General features: G+C 46.1%; 2 protein-coding genes across 2 annotated transcripts in view; both read right to left on the bottom strand.

Moving 5' to 3' along the window:
- Positions 1 to 63: 63 nt before the first annotated feature.
- slc5a11 (solute carrier family 5 member 11) lies at positions 64 to 13,976 on the bottom strand. The gene is made up of 16 exons (XM_056581055.1): positions 11,567 to 13,976; positions 11,183 to 11,305; positions 10,704 to 10,775; positions 10,421 to 10,525; positions 9,910 to 9,969; positions 9,476 to 9,580; positions 9,214 to 9,319; positions 8,820 to 8,900; positions 8,149 to 8,354; positions 7,593 to 7,728; positions 5,894 to 6,001; positions 5,457 to 5,607; positions 3,878 to 4,046; positions 2,948 to 3,163; positions 1,937 to 2,114; positions 64 to 811 (listed from the first exon to the last, which is right to left on the bottom strand). Exons 2-16 carry the CDS (start codon positions 11,303 to 11,305, stop codon positions 570 to 572), a joined length of 2,058 nt encoding a protein of 685 aa, XP_056437030.1. The 5' UTR covers positions 11,567 to 13,976; the 3' UTR covers positions 64 to 569.
- A 300-nt stretch (positions 13,977 to 14,276) lies between these two features.
- grid2ipa (glutamate receptor, ionotropic, delta 2 (Grid2) interacting protein, a) overlaps positions 14,277 to 21,064 on the bottom strand; it is a 29,370-nt gene continuing 22,582 nt past the window's right edge. The window contains exons 14-25 of the mRNA XM_056605869.1: positions 19,806 to 20,963; positions 19,059 to 19,640; positions 18,429 to 19,025; positions 18,250 to 18,337; positions 18,057 to 18,146; positions 17,753 to 17,949; positions 16,398 to 16,553; positions 15,957 to 16,043; positions 15,716 to 15,845; positions 15,355 to 15,473; positions 14,595 to 14,759; positions 14,277 to 14,357 (exon numbers count right to left, since the gene is read on the bottom strand). Of these exons, the coding sequence (XP_056461844.1) occupies positions 14,277 to 14,357; positions 14,595 to 14,759; positions 15,355 to 15,473; positions 15,716 to 15,845; positions 15,957 to 16,043; positions 16,398 to 16,553; positions 17,753 to 17,949; positions 18,057 to 18,146; positions 18,250 to 18,337; positions 18,429 to 19,025; positions 19,059 to 19,640; positions 19,806 to 20,963 (3,450 nt within the window). The remainder of the gene's footprint in view (positions 14,358 to 14,594; positions 14,760 to 15,354; positions 15,474 to 15,715; positions 15,846 to 15,956; positions 16,044 to 16,397; positions 16,554 to 17,752; positions 17,950 to 18,056; positions 18,147 to 18,249; positions 18,338 to 18,428; positions 19,026 to 19,058; positions 19,641 to 19,805; positions 20,964 to 21,064) is intronic.

Here is a 21,064-nt window from a genome sequence, read left to right as displayed (position 1 = left end):
AGCCCCTCCAATTTAGTAGGCGGGAGATTTTCAGAATTTAAAATACAAAGTGTTGCGTTCAGTCTACCTGGTTGTGCAACTGTGTGGCGGGAGTGGGAGGGGTTTGGGGAGTGTCTATAGTATGGATAATAAAAAAGGTGAGGTTCGGGCTTAGCAGCATATATATATATTTTTTATATACCAGTTGTAGGATGACATTTATATTGAAATCACTGTTCAACATTGATTTCAGATATGTCCAGGTTATTTTTTTCCACGAGCTAGTTGAAATGTTACACATTGCGACTTTAAGGCGAAAGACAAGTTATTCACAGGAAACAGATCTCAATAGAATTGGACACATTTACAGACACAGTGACTCCCAAAAATGAGTCAGCCCGTCAGTTTACATACAAAACCCTGTTAATAAATAATGACTGAAATTAATGAATGGCCACCCCCTTTATTAATAAATCAAACAAGGGGGGAGCAGAGAAAGCCAACCACTCTCATACACTAATTGATGATGAACCCCAGTGTCCATCAAAAAATTGGACCGGTCTGATGATTGGTTGTTCAGCGTCTTCTGTTCAGGCCCAGTAGCCAATGAAGAAGACGGTCACCGACATGCACACGATGAGGTTGAAGTTGACGGCATGCCGCATGCACGGCTCCTCCTGCAGGAGGCGGGCGGGGTCCTGGGACAGAGGAGGAACTGGAGCGGGCGGGGCAGTCTCCCCCGGCGTCCTCCTCTCCATGCCACACAGCCAGTAGAGGGCGGACGACAGCCGCGACTGACTCGGGACGCTGGTCACAGAGGAGGACGCAGAGTCTGGACGGAGGGGGAGATGGAGGTTCAGAAAGAAAACCAACGTACCTTGTCAGTAATACGTTGTAGACAACAACGTCTTTCATCAACAGACTACATGAAATGGGGGGAACAAATCTGCATGAATTACAAGCATCTAGAGGTGTACACTGTAGTGCTTTGGGAAAGTGCTTTAGGTGGGGAAAAGGTACTATTTATTATTCTATATGTTACGATACCATTAACTAGTCCGTCATCGTCTGTATCAGACTGGATATCAGTAGTTAGTATTGAATGTGACCACATGACACATCGCATTGACACGTGTGACATCACTAGCAGTTTGGTTGGATGTCATCGCATTGACACCTGTGACATCACTAGCAGTTTGGTTGGATGACATCGCATTGACACGTGTGACATCACTAGCAGTTTGGTTGGATGTCATCTCATTGACACCTGTGACATCACTAGCAGTTTGGTTGGATGTCATCGCATTGACACCTGTGACATCACTAGCAGTTTGGTTGGATGTCATCGCATTGACACCTGTGACATCACTAGCAGTTTGGTCGGATGTCAAAAGTGCTGAAAAGGCATATGATGCCCCTTTGGTTATGAAGTTGGTTATAATCCCTAAATCTGGGAACCAGCAGTCCTATTATGCTATAGCAGAACTCCTGGGAGGAGACGTCACAGAGCCTAAGTCGGAAACCACAAACTGCGAGGGGCGGGGTTACGCCTTGTGTTCTGTTTCGTTACAGAGATATTCTACTGAAGAAAACTCTTTTGTGCGAGTGGAAGAAGCTTTCAGATGGGGATTTGATAAGTGTATTACTACAGTGGCCCGTCTGTGTGTTCCTGTGTGGAACTTTCAACAGACACTTTTTTACCATTTATAAGTTCTGGCCGAAGTTTGTATCCACCCATTACTCACTTACAGATCCCGGCCTACAGCAACGTCATTGGTCAAAACAAATACCAAGCAAAACAAAGTAAAATGCCCCGTTCAACCAGATTTGTGCTCATCTGTCTTCATACTTCAGATATTATTCTAAATTCTGATTTGTGGGACAATCACTTCACAATGCCACCACAGCTTTTGTTTCTCTGAATAAACAGTGCGGGACATGGAGAAGATAGACTCACCTTTCCTCTCATGTGTCACTCCGTTGCCCTGCGGAGGGTTCGTCTCTACGGGATGCTCCTCCCTGGGGTCGACCTCCATCTCCTCCCGTGTCTCCATACCCGCCTCCACCGTGAATACCTGCTCTCCCGGGCGCGTTTTCACCTGGTCGTATCTGGTGAACCAGGTGAGACGGCTCACCTGGCACACCGAACAAAACAAACACGAGACACAAACCATTTAAAACAACTTTGGCAGAAGGGTTCTTCCATTGTCTTCTCATCTCCATTTAGAAAACCCTGATGCAATTTCTCTACCATCTCTCCATGACAAAGAAAGAGAGCCATCAATGTAATGGGATGGGGAGGGGTCAATGCTTAAAAGTCCATAAAATGGTGCTTAAATTAATGATCCTATCATAAACAGCATAATTCAGGTATTCTGCATCCAAATTAAATATCACACTGAGGTTTAGAAACATCTCATCTCCTTTTAAGGGGTAATAACAAATTTCATTTAGAGCGTGGGGGTTGAAGAGCCAGGGAGGGCTATGTATATTTAGGAATCAGGACCTCTGACATCTCATGAAAGGTGCTTTCCCAAAGGACAAAATCTTTGTCCTTGTCCTGGGGTATTGGGAATGAGCCCCCCCTAGGGCCCTCTAACATCTCTCCCAGAACCATCACGGTATCCCATCCACTCATTAATCAACAGGAGTAGTAAGGCTTTTATAGTTTTTTTTTATTTGTTTTTTTATTATTTTTCATTTTAGTTGTGGTCTTTTTGTCTTAGGTGAGATTCAAAATGGTTAGAAAAATAATAATATAAACTCAAGCAAAGTGTTAACCTATACGGGGAGCGCAAAACAATTAGAAGAAGCAAACGTATTTTAGTTAGTTTGGCATACAAAATATACCGTTTCATTTGGTCATCGCCATTTTGTAAAGACTAGGTCTTTTTTTTATTTCAGTTAGGGTTGAGGAGCTGTGATAGGTCACCAGACTGTCGGTGGCGGTCTGATTGGTGGCACTTACCTGTTCTGGGCGGGGCTTCTCCGTGGCTAAGCTGATGGAGACCACCAGCACCAGGGTGAGGAAGGAGAGCATGGTGGAGAAGTAGAGGTAGTGGACGTCCTTCACCACCGCCGGCCGGCTGTCCTCCTGGGAGCACAGAGGGCTGGGGTACACAAAGTCCAGCACCATGCGCACACAGCCCACCAGCAGGCCCACCGCTAGGCCCCAGAAAGCCCCCTGGGGAGGGGGGAGAGAGGGTGGGAGGGAGGAGAGAGGGGGGAGGGAGGGAGGAGAGAGGGAGGGAGGGAGGGAGGGAGGGAGGGAGGGAGGGAGGGAGGGAGGGAGGAGAGAGGGAGGATGGAGGGAGGGAGGGAGGGAGGAGAGAGGGAGGAGAGAGGGAGGGAGGGAGGGAGGGAGGGAGGGAGGGAGGGAGGGAGGGAGGAGAGAGGGAGGAAGGGAGGAGAGAGGGAGGAGGGAGGGAGCGAGGGAGCGAGGGAGCGAGGTTAAAAGATAAGTAGGTGGAATAACAAATTTGTCTAACTAACTGAAAATACAGATAATAAATGAATGCAGGCACACCCAGACATAAAGACACAGACACAATGACACACATACAGACACACAAATATATTAAATTTCAGATGTTTGATGACTTCAAATACAATTCTTTCTAGCTTCCTGAAGGGGCTTCAAAAAGAGGTGAAACAATTATAATTATACACAGCTATATATACACGTCTGCACTTCTGGCACATTTGGCACATCTTTGCCCAAAATAGTTTCTGAGAGATGTATGTTCTTCACAAGAATAATCCGTCGCGTGTAAACCTCACAGCTAGTTTATAATCTGGTATCCTATTTTTTGCTAGCGACGTTATTTCACCTGTTTTAAAACTAAAACCACAATTAATAAACAAAGTCTGTAGTTCAACACCAGAGCACACATGCTACCTTCTCATTGGTCCTCTTCCAGAAGCAGCCCAGGATGAAGACGATGGCGACGGGGGGCTGCAGGTAGGTGCTGATGGACTGGATGTAGATGAAGAGCTGCCCTCCCTGGCTGGCCTGCACCACCGGGATCCAGAGCACCGACAGCACCACCAGCACCAGCACAAACACCCTGACACACACACACACACACACACACACACACACACAAACACACACACACACACACACGCATGCACACACCACATACATGTTCACAGAGAGGGACACACACACGCATGAATGCATGCACACACATACACACGCACACACACATGCACGCACCACATACATATACACACACACACACACCCGCACACATATTAAACCTGGTAGCAAGCCAGCATCATATTGTTCGACTGCTAGTTGTTTACTTCAACACAGTATATTGGACTTGGGGGTGGTGGTGTTTGTGTGCGTGTGTGTGTGTGTGTGTGTGTGTGTGTGTGTGTGTGTGTGTGTGTGTGTGTGTGTGTGTGTGTGTGTGTGTGTGTGTGTGTGTGTGTGTGTGTGTGTGTGTGTGTGTGTGTGCGCGCGCGCACGCGCGCGTGCGTGCGTGCGTGCGTGCGTGTGTGTGTGTGTGTGTGTGTGTGTGTGTGTGTGTGTGTGTGTGTGTGTGTGTGTGTGTGTGTGTGTGTGTGTGTGTCTGTGTCTGTGTTACCACTATCTGATGAGGGATTGGCAAATTAGAATAAACTCTGGGCCAAGCCATCCAGTGCATCTTATTGGTACTGAGGGAAGAATCTGTGTCCCAAGTAATAACATTAACACATCTTAGCACGCTAGCTCTATCCCACCCAAGACAGGGGTTTGAGGGTACATTTGGGAACCTTACTAGGAAGTTAATGTCTTGAGTTTCATTGTAATTACAACGAGTCACGACTACTATTCACGATACTTTAACCATAGTTACTCACAGGTGACATGTTATTAGTGAGCAAGTATGGCCTAGGCATTGTGCTCAGAGGTGCCAACAGGTAGACTGTCGCCTGGCATTGGGGTTCGAACCCAGAACATTTTGTCAGGGAGTCCAACACCCTGACCACAAAACGTGGTCAGGGAATTATGTGTGTGTGTGTGTGTGTGTGTGTGTGTGTGTGTGTGTGTGTGTGTGTGTGTGTGTGTGTGTGTGTGTGTGTGTGTGTGTGTGTGTGTGTGTGTGTGTGTGTGTGTGTGTGTTTGTGTGTGTGTGTGTGTGTGCGTGTGTGTATGCGTGTGTGTGTGTGTTTGTGTTTACCTGCCCATAATCTCAGATCCAGCTGTCCTTTAATGTTATAGTAGAACTTCTGGGGGAGACGGCACAGAGCCTGGGCCAGAAGGGGATTTTAATATGTGTTTCTACAATGGTCTATACGGTGTTGATGTAAGGTTTCCAAACTGTTTTTTTTTACTGTTTACTATCGCGGCCCGAGTTTCTCCATTAAGTGCTTACAGATATCTTCCTGCAGCCCCCTTATTGGTGAAAATATATATAAGGCAAAACAAAGTTGAATGACCCTCAGACATGGGGTAGAAATCCGATGTCTGGTGTGCGAAAGCTCACCTGCCCACGATCATGAGCTCCCACTCAGAGGCCCGCGGCCGCGAGTAGCGCCACAGGTCCATGGTGAAAATGGTGCTGGAGCTGTTGAAGATGGACGTCAACGAGGACATGAGCGCCGCGATCATCACAGCCATCATCAGCCCCCGCAGGCCTGCCAGGGAGCACGCACAGACTCACACCCGTTAAAATACACACACGGTCAAATATACACACGCACTCGTTCACACACGCACATACATGCGATTATTACACGTAAAACATAGGTACCTACATACAGTATAGACATGCATGCACACAAACAAACACACAAATATAAGTTAGTAGATCAACAGACACACAATCGAGACGCAGAGAAAGAGCGGGAGAGAGAGCGAGAGAGAAAGAGGTAGAGATAGAGAGTCAGAGAGAGTAGATAGCGCTAGCAGCAGTTCTCTCACCTGAGGGCAGGAGGTCCATGACCAGCTTGGGGTATGCTATGTCTGAGCATCCCACTGGGTTCCCACACACCTTGGTGCACACCTCAGGGTCTCCACACGCAACCTCATCTGCACACAGCAACCATAGTCACCCACCTTTATAATCATCCCCAACCAACACATTCACACACCGTTTGTTAACGGCGCTTAACTTAAGGCAAGGCAAGGCAAGGCAAATTTATTTATATAGCTCTTTTCATACACAAGGCAGACTCAAAGTGCTTCACATATAAACATTGTCATACAATAAAATAAAATAATAGATAAGTAAAAGAAAACATATGCAAAGAAATGAGTAAAATAGAAAGTGCAATGTATTTAAGATCAGATCAACAGTCTCTCTGGTAACTGCGTCGGGACTCCAACCCGACCTAAAGGAACTTGGTCCTTTCTCTGGGACTCCAATCCATTTTCTAGGACTCTAACCCAGATAGAACATGGAAACGTCTCCCACGGAGCTCGGTATGCCAACACCAGATGATGGCTCACTTTTTACCAACACAACCAATATCTGTGATTCCACGGCAGGAATCAAAACAACATAACTCTAGCCACGAACCAAAGGAACCCACGTCGGGACTCCAACCCGACCTAAAGGAACTTGGTCCTTTCGCTGGGACTCCAACCCGACCTAAAGGAACTAGGTCCTTTCTCTGGGACTCCAACCCGACCTAAAGGAACTTGGTCCTTTCTCTGGGACTCCAACCCGACCTAAAGGAACTAGGTCCTTTCTCTGGGACTCCAACCCGACCTAAAGGAACTTGGTCCTTTCTCTGGGACTCCAACCCGACCTAAAGGAACTTGGTCCTTTCTCTGGGACTCCAACCCGACCTAAAGGAACTAGGTCCTTTCTCTGGGACTCCAACCCGACCTAAAGGAACTTGGTCCTTTCTCTGGGACTCCAACCCGACCTAAAGGAACTTGGTCCTTTCTCTGGGACTCCAACCCGACCTAAGGAACTTGGTCCTTTCTCTGGGACTCCAACCCAGATTCTAGGACTCTAACCCAGACAGAACTTGGGTCTCAACCCTTATCCTTTCCCTCTGGTATCAGATCATGTATCTTTCTGGTAAAAATAGAAAATAAAGGGAAAGTTAAAAAGGCATTTTAGTAAAATAAAGGCAAAGTATTTAAGATTTAGCAGAAAGCTAAAGCAAACATAAAAGTCTTCAATCTTGTTTTAAAGGTGCTCAGAGTTGGGGCAAGTCTTAAATCCTCAGGGAGTTTATTCCAGCTATTTGTTGCATAGTAACTAAATCATGCTTTCCCATGTTTCGTGTTTACAGATTGGTCTCAGAAGATCTTAGTGTTCTAGAAGGCTTATGTAGTGGAAGCATATCAGTTAAATATTTTGGGCCTAAACTATGTAGGGATTTATAGGTTAGCAACATGTTTTAAAATCAATTCTCTGACCTACAGGAAGCCAATGTAACGATTTAAGAATTGGTTAACTTTGACCTGCCATCCCTCTCTCATAACCTTTAGAACACAGAGCTTCCAGTACAAGTACAGATCAACACAGTATGGATGTACCAATACTCACAATTACAATTACACAATTACAATTACACAAGAACGTGGATAGGGTACAAAATACCCTACAGTACATACAGTATGATACAGTTTCATTGCTGAGTGCCAGGGTGTGTTAATGCTGTACCAGGATACAGGATCCTGCTGATCATGCCAGGCAGCAGCATGATGAAGAAGGGGAGGATCTTCAGGTAGGCCGCCAGCAGGGAACCTCCCTTAGCGTGGCTCAGGGTCTTAGCAGCCAAGGAGCGCTGAACAATCACCTGCACGCAAAAAGACCCTTACTCAGGGTGTAACTTTTTCTACATTGAAGCATACAGCTCAGCCGTTCATGAAACGGCAAATCAACTCAACTCAAACCCAAACCATTCAATATTATATATACAATAATATAAAACATGTATAATACGCCATGTCCGTTCCCCATAATCCATCCTCTACCCCATTTACTATGCAGTAGATCAGGACTTCATCCAATGTCCCTCACTGTGAATTCAGATGCATTGTCACACAATAAACTGAAAGAAAGTGCTGCAATCAATAGAATTCAACATCTTTTTTTTGTTAAACAAATGTCAAGTTTATCATAGGAAGAAGGGAGATATGATCTAAATACAACATCCTAGCTGTTCCCGGAGTACAAGGAAGACCGTAGACCGTGAAGGTTTCAGTCCTCCGCTCACCTGATCCGAGCACCAGTACCACATAGACGGGATGGACATGCCGATGAAGATGCCCGGCCAGGGCAGGTCAGAGGTCAACGGGTCCCTGAAGAGGTGGAAGGCATCGTCGCGGGGGAGACCACAGGTAGAGTTGGCGACCCTGACCGAGGGGATGGCATTGTGGTAGCCCTGCAGGAGCGCTTCCCATCCACCCACCTCGGCAAAACCTGGTGGAAGAGGAGGAGGAAGAGGATGAGGAAGAGGAGGAGAACAAGGAAGTCAGAAAGTCTGGAAATGGACTTGATTGACAATGGCTGGAAGTCAAGTCAAGTCGATTTTATTAGCAAGCTTAACTAGCCTACATCAAGGGGTGAAAATGCATTTCCTGCAGAAAAGGCTGTTCAAAGTCCTCTTTTCCTAAATTACAATTTTACTATTTACTACACGTTTAAAACGAAAAATCCAAACAACTAGACTCTGTGACTACTGCCACTACCGCCACTAAGTGGCAGTAGTCACTCCTCTCCCTTTGCGGGAGGGGAGTGCTGCTTCCAGGCAGGGTTAGCGGCGCATAGGTGTCCAAATGGACAGCCATATAACGGTAAAGCAAGAAAGAAAGGATTTTAAAAAGTACAACTGTTCAACATTATTAGCAGGCTAAAGAGTTCAATTAGAATCTAGTTTTTACATACTGAAAACCATGAGGGTCAAAGCCCCGGCCAGCATTATGCATGTCTGTACAGCATCCGTGTAGATAACAGCAGCCAGACCACCTGGGAGGACAGAGACACACATCGGTTTAATTTTCCTATCCAATGTAGGAACGCAAAGGAATTCCTTACAATATCAAGGAGATGATATACAGATGGATAGCCCGATAGACATATGGACAGTGCGCACTATCCATCGAGAGAGAGAGAACTATTTAGTAATCTTCTTCTTCCCCTGAGAGAGATGGAGACGAGAGAGAAAGGTAGAGAGAGAGAGAGAGAGAGAGAGAGAGAGAGAGAGAGAGAGAGAGAGAGAGAGAGAGAGAGAGAGAGAGAGAGAGAGAGTGAGAGAGAGAGTGAGAGAGAGGGTTGTTACCTGCTATAGTGTAGACAGCAGTGATGCACAGCAGCACCCCCACAGCTAAGTAGAGGTTCCACTGCAGTGCCCTCTGGATGAACACTGCCCCGGCATACATGTCCACCTGAACACACACAGACACACGCACAAGTATGCACACAAACACACACACACACACGCACACAAACAGACACACACTCACACAAATGAGCACATATTTCCAGTTTTAAAATCAGACATATTCTGGATTCTTTGAGAAAGAGTTTAGAAAACTTCTTACTGATATCTTAGTGAAGATATAAATGAATAAATATAAGATGGATATGAATAACTGTATTCTCTTGCCACCGAATCTCTTCTGCAGATATTCTGGCATGGTTGTAACCTTGGGAGGAATAGGGTCAAATGATTAATAATATAAGATACACATTTAAAGTTTATCTGCAGATGTGGATCTCTCTAGGTTAGTTCATGATCTGAAATGAGTGTAAATGTGTGTGTGTGTGTGTGTGTGTGTGTGTGTGTGTGTGTGTGTGTGTGTGTGTGTGTGTGTGTGTGTGTGTGTGTGTGTGTGTGTGTGTGTGTGTGTGTGTGTGTGTGTGTGTGTGTGTGTGTGTGTGTGTCTCTGTGTGTCTGTGTGTGTGTTTGTATTTGTGCATGTGCATTTGTGTTCAGCTGTACTGTATATGTGTGTTTGATGTGTTCATATCTTACCCCGGATGAGATATATATGGGCAGAAAGAGCCATCCCAGCAGCAACACCATCAGCATGCCCTGTCATAGACACAACAACAACAACTATCAACATACCCCTGCCCTGCCATGGAAACAACAACAACAACAACAACAACTATCAACATACCCCTGCCCTATCACGGAAACATCAACATACAACCATCAACATACCCCATAACAACAACAACCATCAACATACCCCATAACAACAACAACCATAGAGAAATCCCATACCCTGACATGGAAACAACTTTAACTACAGAAAATAGAACCATAAATGTGCCCGCACCCTGCCATAGAAACAACAACAGAAACCACCATGAACATACCCCATACCCTGCCATGGACACAACCACCAGCATCTACATTATCTTGTAGTCCACAGTCCAGGCATGACATCTTGTCGTACTTGACAGATAACAATGACCAAATGTGACACTTTGCAACATTTTCCATCTTAGAGCTCCTTCTGTGAGAGGGCTCTGCTTACGCTCCACTCGTACGCGATGGCAGCAATGCCAGCCGCGGCCCCAGAGCCAGCTATCCCTATGAAGTGGCCACTGCCGACGTTGCTAGCGAACAGAGACGCACCGACCTGGAAAATATTACAAATAAGAGTCATTAATCTATGTATTTGATATATATTTTGAAACTTTGCCCAGGTTCGGCCCCGGTTCGGCCCCCATGCTGTTCCAGAGGGGCGCTCATGTACTATTATAGCTTGTTTAAACCCCACATGAATAATAGATGAACAAATAGTGCAATAGACTTACAGGCCACCATGTCATGTTCTTCCCTGCGAGGAAGTACCCATCCACTGTACTGCGTTTGGTCCTCCACATGGACTGGAGATAACAAAGAAACAGGTCTGAATCAAACTACTATAACATTGTGTAACCCTTTCATTACAGTGTCCTTGTTACAGTACAATTACAAATGTGATAAGCAATGTAAGGACCTGTGAAAGCATGTACTTCATGTGTTCTAATACTACGGGACAGCCTGTAACCATAGAGTCATCTCTTCGATATGAGATGGAAAGCAGTTGAGAAAGCCCTTCTGATAAATCTCCGTTATGCCACAGGTTCCATGTGGTTCGTTAATGTTATTACATATTTTAGCTTGCCTAATCTCAGACTTCAAACTTACAATATATATATATTGTTATATAAATTCTGACATGTGGGACCGCTTCATACTAATAAAATTAGTGATGCAACGCAAGATAACTTTAATTAAATACCATACTAACCCAAAGTCCTACGGCCATCACCAACACAAAGTAGAGCACCAGTACCACTATGTCTACCGTCTCCAGTGTGGCTTGGCCTCCAGGCAATGGGGGTGCCATGCTGGTCCGAAACGTCTCCTCCATCTGGTAAAAGGTCAAGGTAACATCAAGGTATGTGAATTGTTGAGTAGAAATCTAAACAGAAGCTATTGTCTTGGACTTGAATGAAAACATTACAATACATCATTGATAGCGTACACTCCACACACACACATGAGACCCTGATGGAAGAATAAAACAACATGGGAAATAAACATCTAACGTTCATCAAACTAAACATGAATCCATAACCGAAATTTATCATTGACATACATTCCGATTCAAGAACAATGAGAACCAACCTACCGCAAGCACTCTGGATTTCAGCGCCAGTGTGTCCTGGTTATGTTCTTGTTTGTCCTGGTGATCCTCATATAAATCCTAGAGTTTGTCACGGTGTCCATCTGAGGGTACTCACCTCAGACCGATTCAAGAGTATCATATGACCAGAGCATGGTGCGCACGACTGCCCCCCACACAAACAATGTCCACCTTTAACCGTAGGCTTGTCGTGCCCTCCTAAAGGGTGAGCGTCAGCCGGCTCAAGGATCAAACTCCACTCTTGTCTTGCTAGATAACGTGACACTATCTGGTTGAAATGTAGGAGACTCATTAACATGTGTTGAATATGAAAAGTAATATTGGTTAACTCAAGCGTTGGTGACATCAACGCTGTGTTGGCCCTTTCATGAGCCTGACTAAAACAATGCATTGACGTTGTGTACTGAATAACATACCCATATAGAGATCTGTCTGTTCTGTGTGCATTCATCCACATTTTGTTTTTACTTACTAAATGTTGTTGATTGTTGATGAATGCGTGAAAAGTAAAGCCAGCAGAAAAGTCCAGGGTTGACAAGCTCCGGATTTTTTTCAAAATACAAACAAACAATCAACACCAAAGAGTTAGGTAGACAACAAGTTTAATTCATTGCCCATTGCATGTTGTTATATGTTGTCAGCTTTACCCCAATACAAAATACATCCTTAATCTTTATGGAGTTAATTATAAGACAATGAAGTTGTATTATTGTGATAATTATCAAAGTAATAATAATAATAATGATAACGGATTGAATTATATAGCGCTTTTCTAGACACTCAAAGATACGCTTTACAGTGAAGGGGGGACCTCACACACCACCAACAGTGTGTAGCACCCACTTGGGTGACGCACGGCAGCCAACCTGCGCCAGAGCGCTCACCACACACCAGCTTGAGGTGGAGAGTGAGGGAATTAATGTGTCAGCCAATTATACAGGAGGACGATTAGGGGGCCAGATTGAATGAGCCTGGTCATATAAAGTGTTCTTAACAATTAGGGGTCAGAGGCAGAAGCGATCCATGTAATGTACTGTAGGACATTTGCCATACTTTTTTCTTTCTCTGTATTTTATTGTTGCTTTCAACTGATTGTACAGCATTTAAAGTTTGTGAAAAATAAGTGCTCAAAGTGTTCTCCTAAAGTATTCAGAATCTTCTAACGTATAGAAGTTATTTAGCTTACAGCATTTGTCACACTGAGTTAAAAGACTAATGTTACTTATTTCAATGAGACTAAATTATCAAATGACGATATGACAATATTTGGCTAGATTAAAAGGTCTTGGCATGTTGATATTTACTCCTTGATAACAAAGTGTACTTAATGTCAATGATTTCAGTACTATACAATGATAGATTATCTGAGTTACACTGCATAAGAAAACATTTCCTCAGCACAGACAGCTTTCAAACATTTGTATATTGCACATTCAACATCATACAGAGCAAAACATTGCACAATGCCCTTCCTAAGGTCTAAAAAATCCTCTCTCGAGGAGGCCTCAAAATATTGTACAGGTTTTATACAAGCCGCAAATCTCTGAAATGATTTTGATTTGTTTGGCTCTTCACATCATTATATGTACAGAGCTTAAGAGATCTGGTAGTGAAAGCGTTTGTACAGGCTTCTAGTAAGTGCCTTACACAAATGGCCTGAAAGGTCTTCAGATGGAAAATGGCAACATAAAGACACAGTGGCATTCTCTTTCAGAAAGGAGCCATCAGGTGTTCATAAATATATTGAAAATACACTCTTAATAAATTAATGTTATTACATTCAGTGTGGTGGGCGCCTTACTTACTTAAAGAAATATGGCCGTTTGTGGTTTCTTTCGAAGAAACATTAACTAACTTGGTTATATTACATTCTTATAACAATAAATATTAATTGATACATTTTCTGAATAATTTCACAAAAACGACTATACTTCATATCTCTATGTAATAGATGTTCATGAATTTCTTTGACAATGTTTGCATTACCAAATAGAAGGTCAATCCCCAAATGTTTTGGTGGCAAAGCAAAGACAGAAAAAAATGATTGACACTGTATAAAAATACAGACACATTAACATAATAAAACAAGATACCTTTTTAGGTATCTTATACTCTAGTTAGCAAATCGTCTTCAACCAAGGCTTTGTTTTGAAGGAAAAACACTGTAAGCATAGAGAACACAATTCCATATTATATTCTATGAAACAACACGGTTTGAGTCATTCCGATTTCATCAAGTCACTTCACTCCAAAGCTCATAAAGACCAATGACTTACAGCCGCATGTACAAACATGTGTGTATTTATTTGAGTGTGTGTTTATGTGTAGCTGTGCATTTACATGTTTGTGTGAATGTGTTTGCGTGCGTGTGTGTGTGTGTGTGCATGCGTATGTTAATGTGTGCGTATGTGTGTCTGTGTGTTTGAGCATGCACATTTCTGTTTGTTAGTGTGCAGTAATTTGTTAATGTATTTATGTGTGTGTGTGTGTGTGTGTGTGTGTGTGTGTGTGTGTGTGTGTGTGTGTGTGTGTGTGTGTGTGTGTGTGTGTGTATGTGTATGTGTATGTGTGTGTGTGTGTGTGTGTGTGTGTGTGTGTGTGTGTGTGTGTGTGTGTGTGTGTGTGTGTGTGTGTGTGTGTGTGTGTGTGTGTGTGTGTGTGTGTGTGTGTGGGTGTGGTTGGGTGTGTGTACATGTTACCAGGCCAACGGCGAGGCAATCCGTGGACTTCTTGGACTCTTGGGGATTTCCCCGGTCTGTTGATCACTTAAAGCTCTCTGTGGAAAGAACATTGACAGGTTTGTTATTTAGTCATCATCCAAATATCCCTAAAAACAAAGCAGCTCAGCACTACACAAATGAATGAATGAATGAAAGAATGAAGCAGTTAGGTATCATTCTATGAATTCACTTTAAATGGCTTTGGATAAAAAAACATCTGCTAAATCACAATTCTTTCAACCATTTTTTGGCGGGGTTAATATTGGTGTACTGGGGGGCGGGGGGGGGTTCACCTCAAATTTGCTCAGGAACTCGCTGAAGATGCCAAAGAAGACCTCTGTGTTGGTGGCCTTGCTGTCCTCCCCAAAGTAGGAGGAGGTGCGGGCGAACTCCTCCATGGACCTCTGCTGCAGAGACTCCAGGGACTGGATGGCCGGGTGGCTGTTCTCCAGGAAGTTCTGCACGCGCCCGTCAAGGATCGCCCCATTTGGACATTCTTTGCTTTATTTCTTTGTGTTGTGTTTTTTAAACCTTTTTTTTTTTTTACAGTTATTGATGTCCGAGTTAGATATCCTTTTTCTGTATCCCTGCTGCAATTTTAAGGCTAACCTGATGATGATTTGTTACACAGAGCACACTAGTGGATATTTAAATGGTTAGAATAATGGCCGAAAGGTTATGCATTTGAATGTCCACAGCCTTCCTCATCCTGATCCAGGCTAGATGACTGTAACCCCCTGCCTGTTAATGACAGGTATCTAAAAAATTAACTGTAAATCGCTTTTGATTACAGCATATTCAATTAATATAAATAGCAGAAAGTCTATTGTGTTCATGTATGCTTCAGACTGCTAAAGAATAATGCACTGTAAATCACTTACAATAAAGCATATTAAAAAGTGACTATAGCAGAAATTGTATAGTGTTTATGTATGCTTCCGCTAAAGAAGAGGATATCTGTTCATTGTTTCAGATATAAAAAATATGCTTAAACAACCATCCTCATATAATAAGGATCCAGATAATTCTGTTTCTCTTCTATTTAAAGGATACACTCATGACGACGGCAAAGCGGTCCTCAGAAGTAGCAGGCATCTTCTGGCAGGCGGCTCTGGTCTCCTGTATGGTCGTGTGGAGGTCGTTCATGTCCGACGTGATTGCCCTCTGGTTCACTGTGGACAAACACTTGGGGGTGATATCATGTGTGTGTGTGTGTGTGTGTGTGTGTGTGTGTGTGTGTGTGTGTGTGTGTGTGTGTGTGTGTGTGTGTGTGTGTGTGTGTGTGTGTGTGTGTGTGTGTGTGTGTGTGTGTGTGTGTGTGTGTGTGTGTGTGTGTGTGTGTGTTTGAGTGTGTGTGTGTGTGTGGGAAATGCTGTGCAATGAAATAGGTGATGGAATCATATCCCTAATGTACCTTTGGCTGCCAGTGGAATCATGGTTAGGTCTTTGGAGAAGTCCAGCACGTCAGGAAAATGTTGGCACAGAGACCTGACCAGGATGTGCAGAAATGTTGACTTCCCATCAACTGTTTTGGTGGTGCTAAGCTACAAAGGACATGGTTAATACTCAAGTTAGTATATTTAGTTAACATATTTTGATATATAACAAAACAATATTTAGTCATTCATTTGAGTAATTGATGGGTAGATATGCACCTCTGTGAGGAAGTTGATCTTGAAGCCTGTGGTCTTGTTGGTCTTTGGTTGACCATTGTTCAAGTAGTTGCCCATTGCCAACACAAACTATAAAAGTACAAGAGGGAAGAAGAAAATTGTGAGTCTGGAATTAAGCTGAATGCAAATGACATTCATAGTGAATATTATTAGACTTTATTACTATATACTGACTATAAGAATGACTTATTTTCTACTTAGAGTGGCTGTTGAGGTTGGGGTAATTCAATGAAGGAATGGGACTTTAAATGGAAGAATACCAGGCAGATTATATCTGTTTAGACACATGACAAGCGCATTGTCAGCATTTTCCTATCTTATCTTAACTGCATCATGTCGTAAAATCTGCTTTATTGCGGAAATACCTTTCCGCATCAATTCCCAACGCTAACTGCAATAGTTTATCTCAAAACACTAACAGACCTCCAGTATCTTGGCCAGCTTCTTGCTAGTCTTGAGCTCCAGCGAGGCCTTGTAGATACAGTCAAAGCCTCCTCGAAGCTCATCCGTCTTCTCCTGCAGGGAACACTTGAAGTGGAGGCTCTGGAGACGCGTCTTATACTCGGGAACCAACAACATCTGGAGTAGGAGATTAGCAAACACTTAGCTTAACAGTTATCCAAGGGGATAGCCTTATGTTTATCCCAAAAGTTAGCCAACAATGAGCTAAACATTTAGCTTGTTAGCCCAACAGTTAGCTCAACAGGGGGTCATCCCTATGTTCCCCGGGTCCTATGTTCCCCGGCCCGGGTCCTATGTTCCCCACTCGGGGAACATAGGACCCTTTTTTTTAGAAAAGGTCCTATGTTCCCCGTTTTTCCCAAAAAGGGTCCTATGTTCATACATACCGGGGAGCATAGGACCCTTTTTGGGAAAAGCGGGGAACATAGGACCCTTTTCTGGGAAAAGGGTCCTATGTTCCCCGCAATCTATCAATCTTTAAAAATATTTAAACTTTGACGTGACATTCGCGTGATAACAGCCAATCAACGTTCAACCAGCCAACTCAGTGCAGTGCAGTCCGGGTTGAACTGCAGCATGGAGGAGAAAGTGATTGTTGCCGTTTGCGACTCCCGGAGCTCTTTACATAATAGTATATAATATAATATAATTGTATAATAATATCACCGCCAAAAGCTCTGAGCGCCTCCGGATGGCCGTAGCGCGGGGTGCTCTCGTAGGGGTTGGGCTTCTCGGGGTTTGTTTACCAGCGTATGAATAGACTGCGTCAGGTTCTCCAACGTCTCTCCCTCTTCCACAAAAGGTAAAGACACTTAATGGTAGTTATCTCGGCCGGAATTTGGCAGTAATGGTGGAAAAAGTAACAGACCGGGGAACATAGAACCCTTTTTTTGAAAAAGGGTTCTATGTTCCCCGGTCACATACATATCGGGGAACATAGGACCCTTTTTGGGAAAAGCGGGGAACATAGGACCCTTTTTTTTTAAAAAGGGTCCTATGTTCCCCAGTCTCATACAAAGAGGGGAACATAGGACCCGGGGAACATAGACACGCTCCCCTCAACAGTTATCCCAACACTAATCTCAATGGTTAACTCACAGACTAACAGTTAGCATGGATTCCAATCAGTCAACACATAAAAAACCCTCAGATAACAAGTTCCACAAAGCGTACTACTCTTAAATGATCTGCCTGTACCTACATTTACGTGTATTTACAACACTTTGGACCGTTTTTTGCAGGGAATTGAACATGCAGTGGCCCTAGCCACTGCACTAGTATTACAAACAAATCACATGTTCGGATATGATCTCTACCTGCAATACGAACTGGTCAGGCTCACTGAGCTTGCTGGGGTCCTGGCGGTATTGCTCGTACTGCTTCACCTCCCCGGCGTCTGGGGCGTACAGCAGCAGCTGCTTGATGTGCGCCGACTCCAGCCTGTCAGAGGCCATGGTCATGAGCACCTTACGAAGCTCCCCCGGCGACAGCTTCAGGTGAGCAATAAGGATGGCTGGAGGACAGGTAAGGTCAAAGGTCACGCACAAGTACAACATTTTCTTGAACAATACAAGGAGATTTGGACAATAGGTGGTGCCTTTGTTAGTGCGTGATGCTTACAGGCGTTGTGGGCTTTTTTATGGGAGAGGATTTCAATAACGTCTTTCTTTTTGAACGTCTCTGGTTGAAGCAATGGCTCTGGAACCGACACTAAACACATGGCAAACAGTGGGAACAGTGTAATCAAATGGGCTAGCGCCTTGCATTACATTTAAAGGATTCCGTACCCAAACTCACGTACAGTGGCACGAACCTTGGCTCTTTTGAGTCCCAAAATGCAATTCTAAATCCAGGTATTTCACCATGTCATTCAGCTTGTCGTAGTCCGAATTGGCCCCAAACTAGAAAAAAAACAAATGCAAAGTCGAATCTGATCTACTCCTTTTCCAATCTTGTTTTTATCAATCATATCCCCCACATCACCCTTCTCACCTCTCCCCAGATAGTGCCCTCTGAGTTCTCCACCTGCTCCCAGCGCAGCCTCTTCACGCTCATGTGATGAGAGTCCATCCTGGACAGGGGAGGCCTGGGCAGGGGGGGAGGTGAGCAGGGGGGAGGCAGAGGAGGCGGCGGCAGAGGAGGCTCCGGGTGTTTCGGAGGGTCCGACAGAGAGTGTGGCAGGGATTGTGGCTGGACCTGGCCCTGGGACTGCTTGTGGTGGGGCTGCAATGGGGGCTGACACTGCAGCAGGTGGTGGGAGGGCTGGGACTGCGGGCGGGTAGCTTGGCCTGGAGGTTGGGCCTGGTGGGGTTGAGGGTGCTGGGGCAAGGCCTGGAAGGTAGAGGGTGTGGTCTGGTGAGGCTGTAGCGGCTGGAAGGTGGAGAGGAGTGGCTGGGGCCTGTGGGCTGGCTGACCTTGTGGGGGGTGGATCAGGTGGATCTGGGGCTGGTAGTCCTGTGGAGGGGGCTGAGGGGTCATGTGATGGATGTGGTGGATCTGAGGGGAAGGGGAATGGGGGTGGTGGATCTGCTGGATGGAGTGGGGTCTCTGGGGAGAGGGTTTGTTGGGCTGCGGGTGATGGATCTGGTGCTCTGGGTGTCTGCCTTGGGGCGACGCCTGGACCTGATGGTGCCCCTTTAGGCTCCTTCGGCTCTGGTGAGACGAGCTCTCTCGGGTGAACTGGACCGGCAGGGAGGCGGGGTCTTGCTGGGTTTGGTGCAGCAGCTCAGCAGAGGAGTGGTGGGGCTTGGCTTGCTGCATCTGATGGGCCTGGTGGAGCAGCTCTGTAGAGGAATGATGTGCTTGGACTTTGTGCATCTGATGAAGCAGCTCGCTGGAGGAATGGTGCGGCTGCCTCTGACTCAGTCGGTGAACCTGGCTGAGGAGCTCCGTGGATGTGTGGTGAGGCTGCTCGTGGTGCATCTGGTGGGCTTGGTGGTGCAGGAACTCCGACGAAGAGTGGTGGGCCTGGGCCTTGTGCATTTGGTTCAGCATCTCATTGGAGGCGTGGCGGGTTTGCGCCTGCTGCATGTGGTGGATCATTTCGGCGGACGAGTGGAGGGCTTGAGCCTGGGCTTGGTGCATCTGGTTGAGCATCTCAGCCGACGCATGGTGAGCCTGGGCCTTTAGACTTTTGCGGCTTTGGTAGACGCCTTCGATGTAGTGACCCTGTTGACCTGGGTGGGCCGTTTGTTGGGATGAGGGCTGGTGGGGTGATGGCGCTGACCGGGAATGGCGCCGGTGGGGGTGGCCCTGCTGGGCTTGTTGCTGCTGCTGCTGCTGCTGCTGCTGCTGCTGCTGCTGCTGCTGCTGCTGCTGCTGCTGCTGCTGCTGCTGCTGCTGCTGGTGCTGCTGCTGTTGCTGCTGTGCTTGCTGCATCTGGTACAGAGGGTGATTAGTGCGCGTTCGGTTGGAGTCGGGAGAAGGAAGAGGGGGCAGGGATTGGTGAAGCTGCTGGAGGAGATGTGGCGAGTGGGGTGAATGCTGGGCGGGGAGCGACTGGTGGCTCTGATAGATTTGTTGCAGTTGCTGCTTCTCTTGTTGGTAGGCTTGCTGCTCATGGTAGGCCTGGCGCTCCTTGAAAGCTTTCTGCTCCTGGTAGGCCTTCTGCTCCTCGTATGCCTGTCGTTCTTGGAGCTCCTGATAGATCTGTTTGGCTTGGAGGGCTTTCTGCTCTTCGTAAGCCCTCTGTTCATCATAGGCCTTCTGCTCCTCATAGGCCTGTTGCTCTTCATAGACTTTCTGCTCTTCGTAGGCCTTCTGCTCCTCATAGGCCTTTTGCTCCTCGTAAGCCTTTTGCTCTTCGTAGGCCTTTTGCTCCTCGTAAGCCTTTTGCTCTTCGTAGGCCTGTCTCTCTTTGTAAGCTTGTCTCTCCTGGTAGGCCTGCCTCTCCTGGTAGGCCTGCTGTTCCTGGTACAGTTGTTGCTCTTCATAGGCTTTCTGTTCCTTGTAGGCCTCTCGCTCCTGGGTCGCTTGCTGCTCCTCGTAGACCTGTCTCTCCCGGTAGGCCTGCTGTTCCTGGAAGGCCTTGAGCTCCTGTATCGTAGCACGGACCTGTACGTCTTCTCTGGCGGGCAGGACTTTGTGAAGGGACTGCCGCTTATGCGGCAGATTGCTCCTGGGGGGAGGTGGAGGAGGGGGTCCAGACTTGCGGCGCATGGGCACATAGGCTCTGGGGGAGTGCTCGGGGCTGTAGACCAGTAGTAGCTGCGGAGGAGGAGGAGGGGGAGGAGGCGGAGGAGGTGGCTGGGCTGCGGTCGGGGCAGAGGGAGGCGCCGGAGGTGGTGTGTCATTGAACTGGATGGGCGGCGGGGGGGGAGGAGTCATGGGCGGAGGCGGGATGTGGTCGGAGGAGGATGAATAGGTGAGGGAGGAGGCGTTTTCCTCCTCTGCACTGCTGCTCTGCACGTCACTCGGGCTGCTGAGCTCCGGGGCCACGAAGCCCCCGTTCTCCTCGTCGTCCTCTCCCAGGTCATCTTCATCGTCCTCTTCGTCCTCTTCGTCTGGAAAGCTCATCTGGACAACATCCTGGCATTACCATCAATCATATTATTATCAGCTACTTCGCAGATGCCCACACATAACACGTGACATACTCCGAAAGCTATGTAGGAACCATGCTGGACCAT

The sequence above is a fragment of the Gadus chalcogrammus genome, chromosome 2, assembly GCF_026213295.1.
Source record: "Gadus chalcogrammus isolate NIFS_2021 chromosome 2, NIFS_Gcha_1.0, whole genome shotgun sequence".
NCBI lineage: Eukaryota > Metazoa > Chordata > Actinopteri > Gadiformes > Gadidae > Gadus > Gadus chalcogrammus.
The sequence above is the reverse complement of the archived record's forward strand: the minus strand, read 5'-3'. Positions and strand labels throughout refer to the sequence as shown.

Bases quoted from the DNA above. Each gene is read 5' to 3' on its own strand.
- slc5a11 (XM_056581055.1), bottom strand. From the start codon at position 11,305: ATGGAGGAGACGTTTCGGACCAGCATGGCACCCCCATTGCCTGGAGGC. The intron at 8,901-9,213 runs GTAACAACCCTC...CTGTCCTCCCAG, and splicing joins TGCTGTCTACACTATAGCAG to GTGGTCTGGCTGCTGTTATC. The intron at 3,164-3,877 runs GTAGCATGTGTG...CCCCCTCCCCAG, and splicing joins GGAAGAGGACCAATGAGAAG to GGGGCTTTCTGGGGCCTAGC.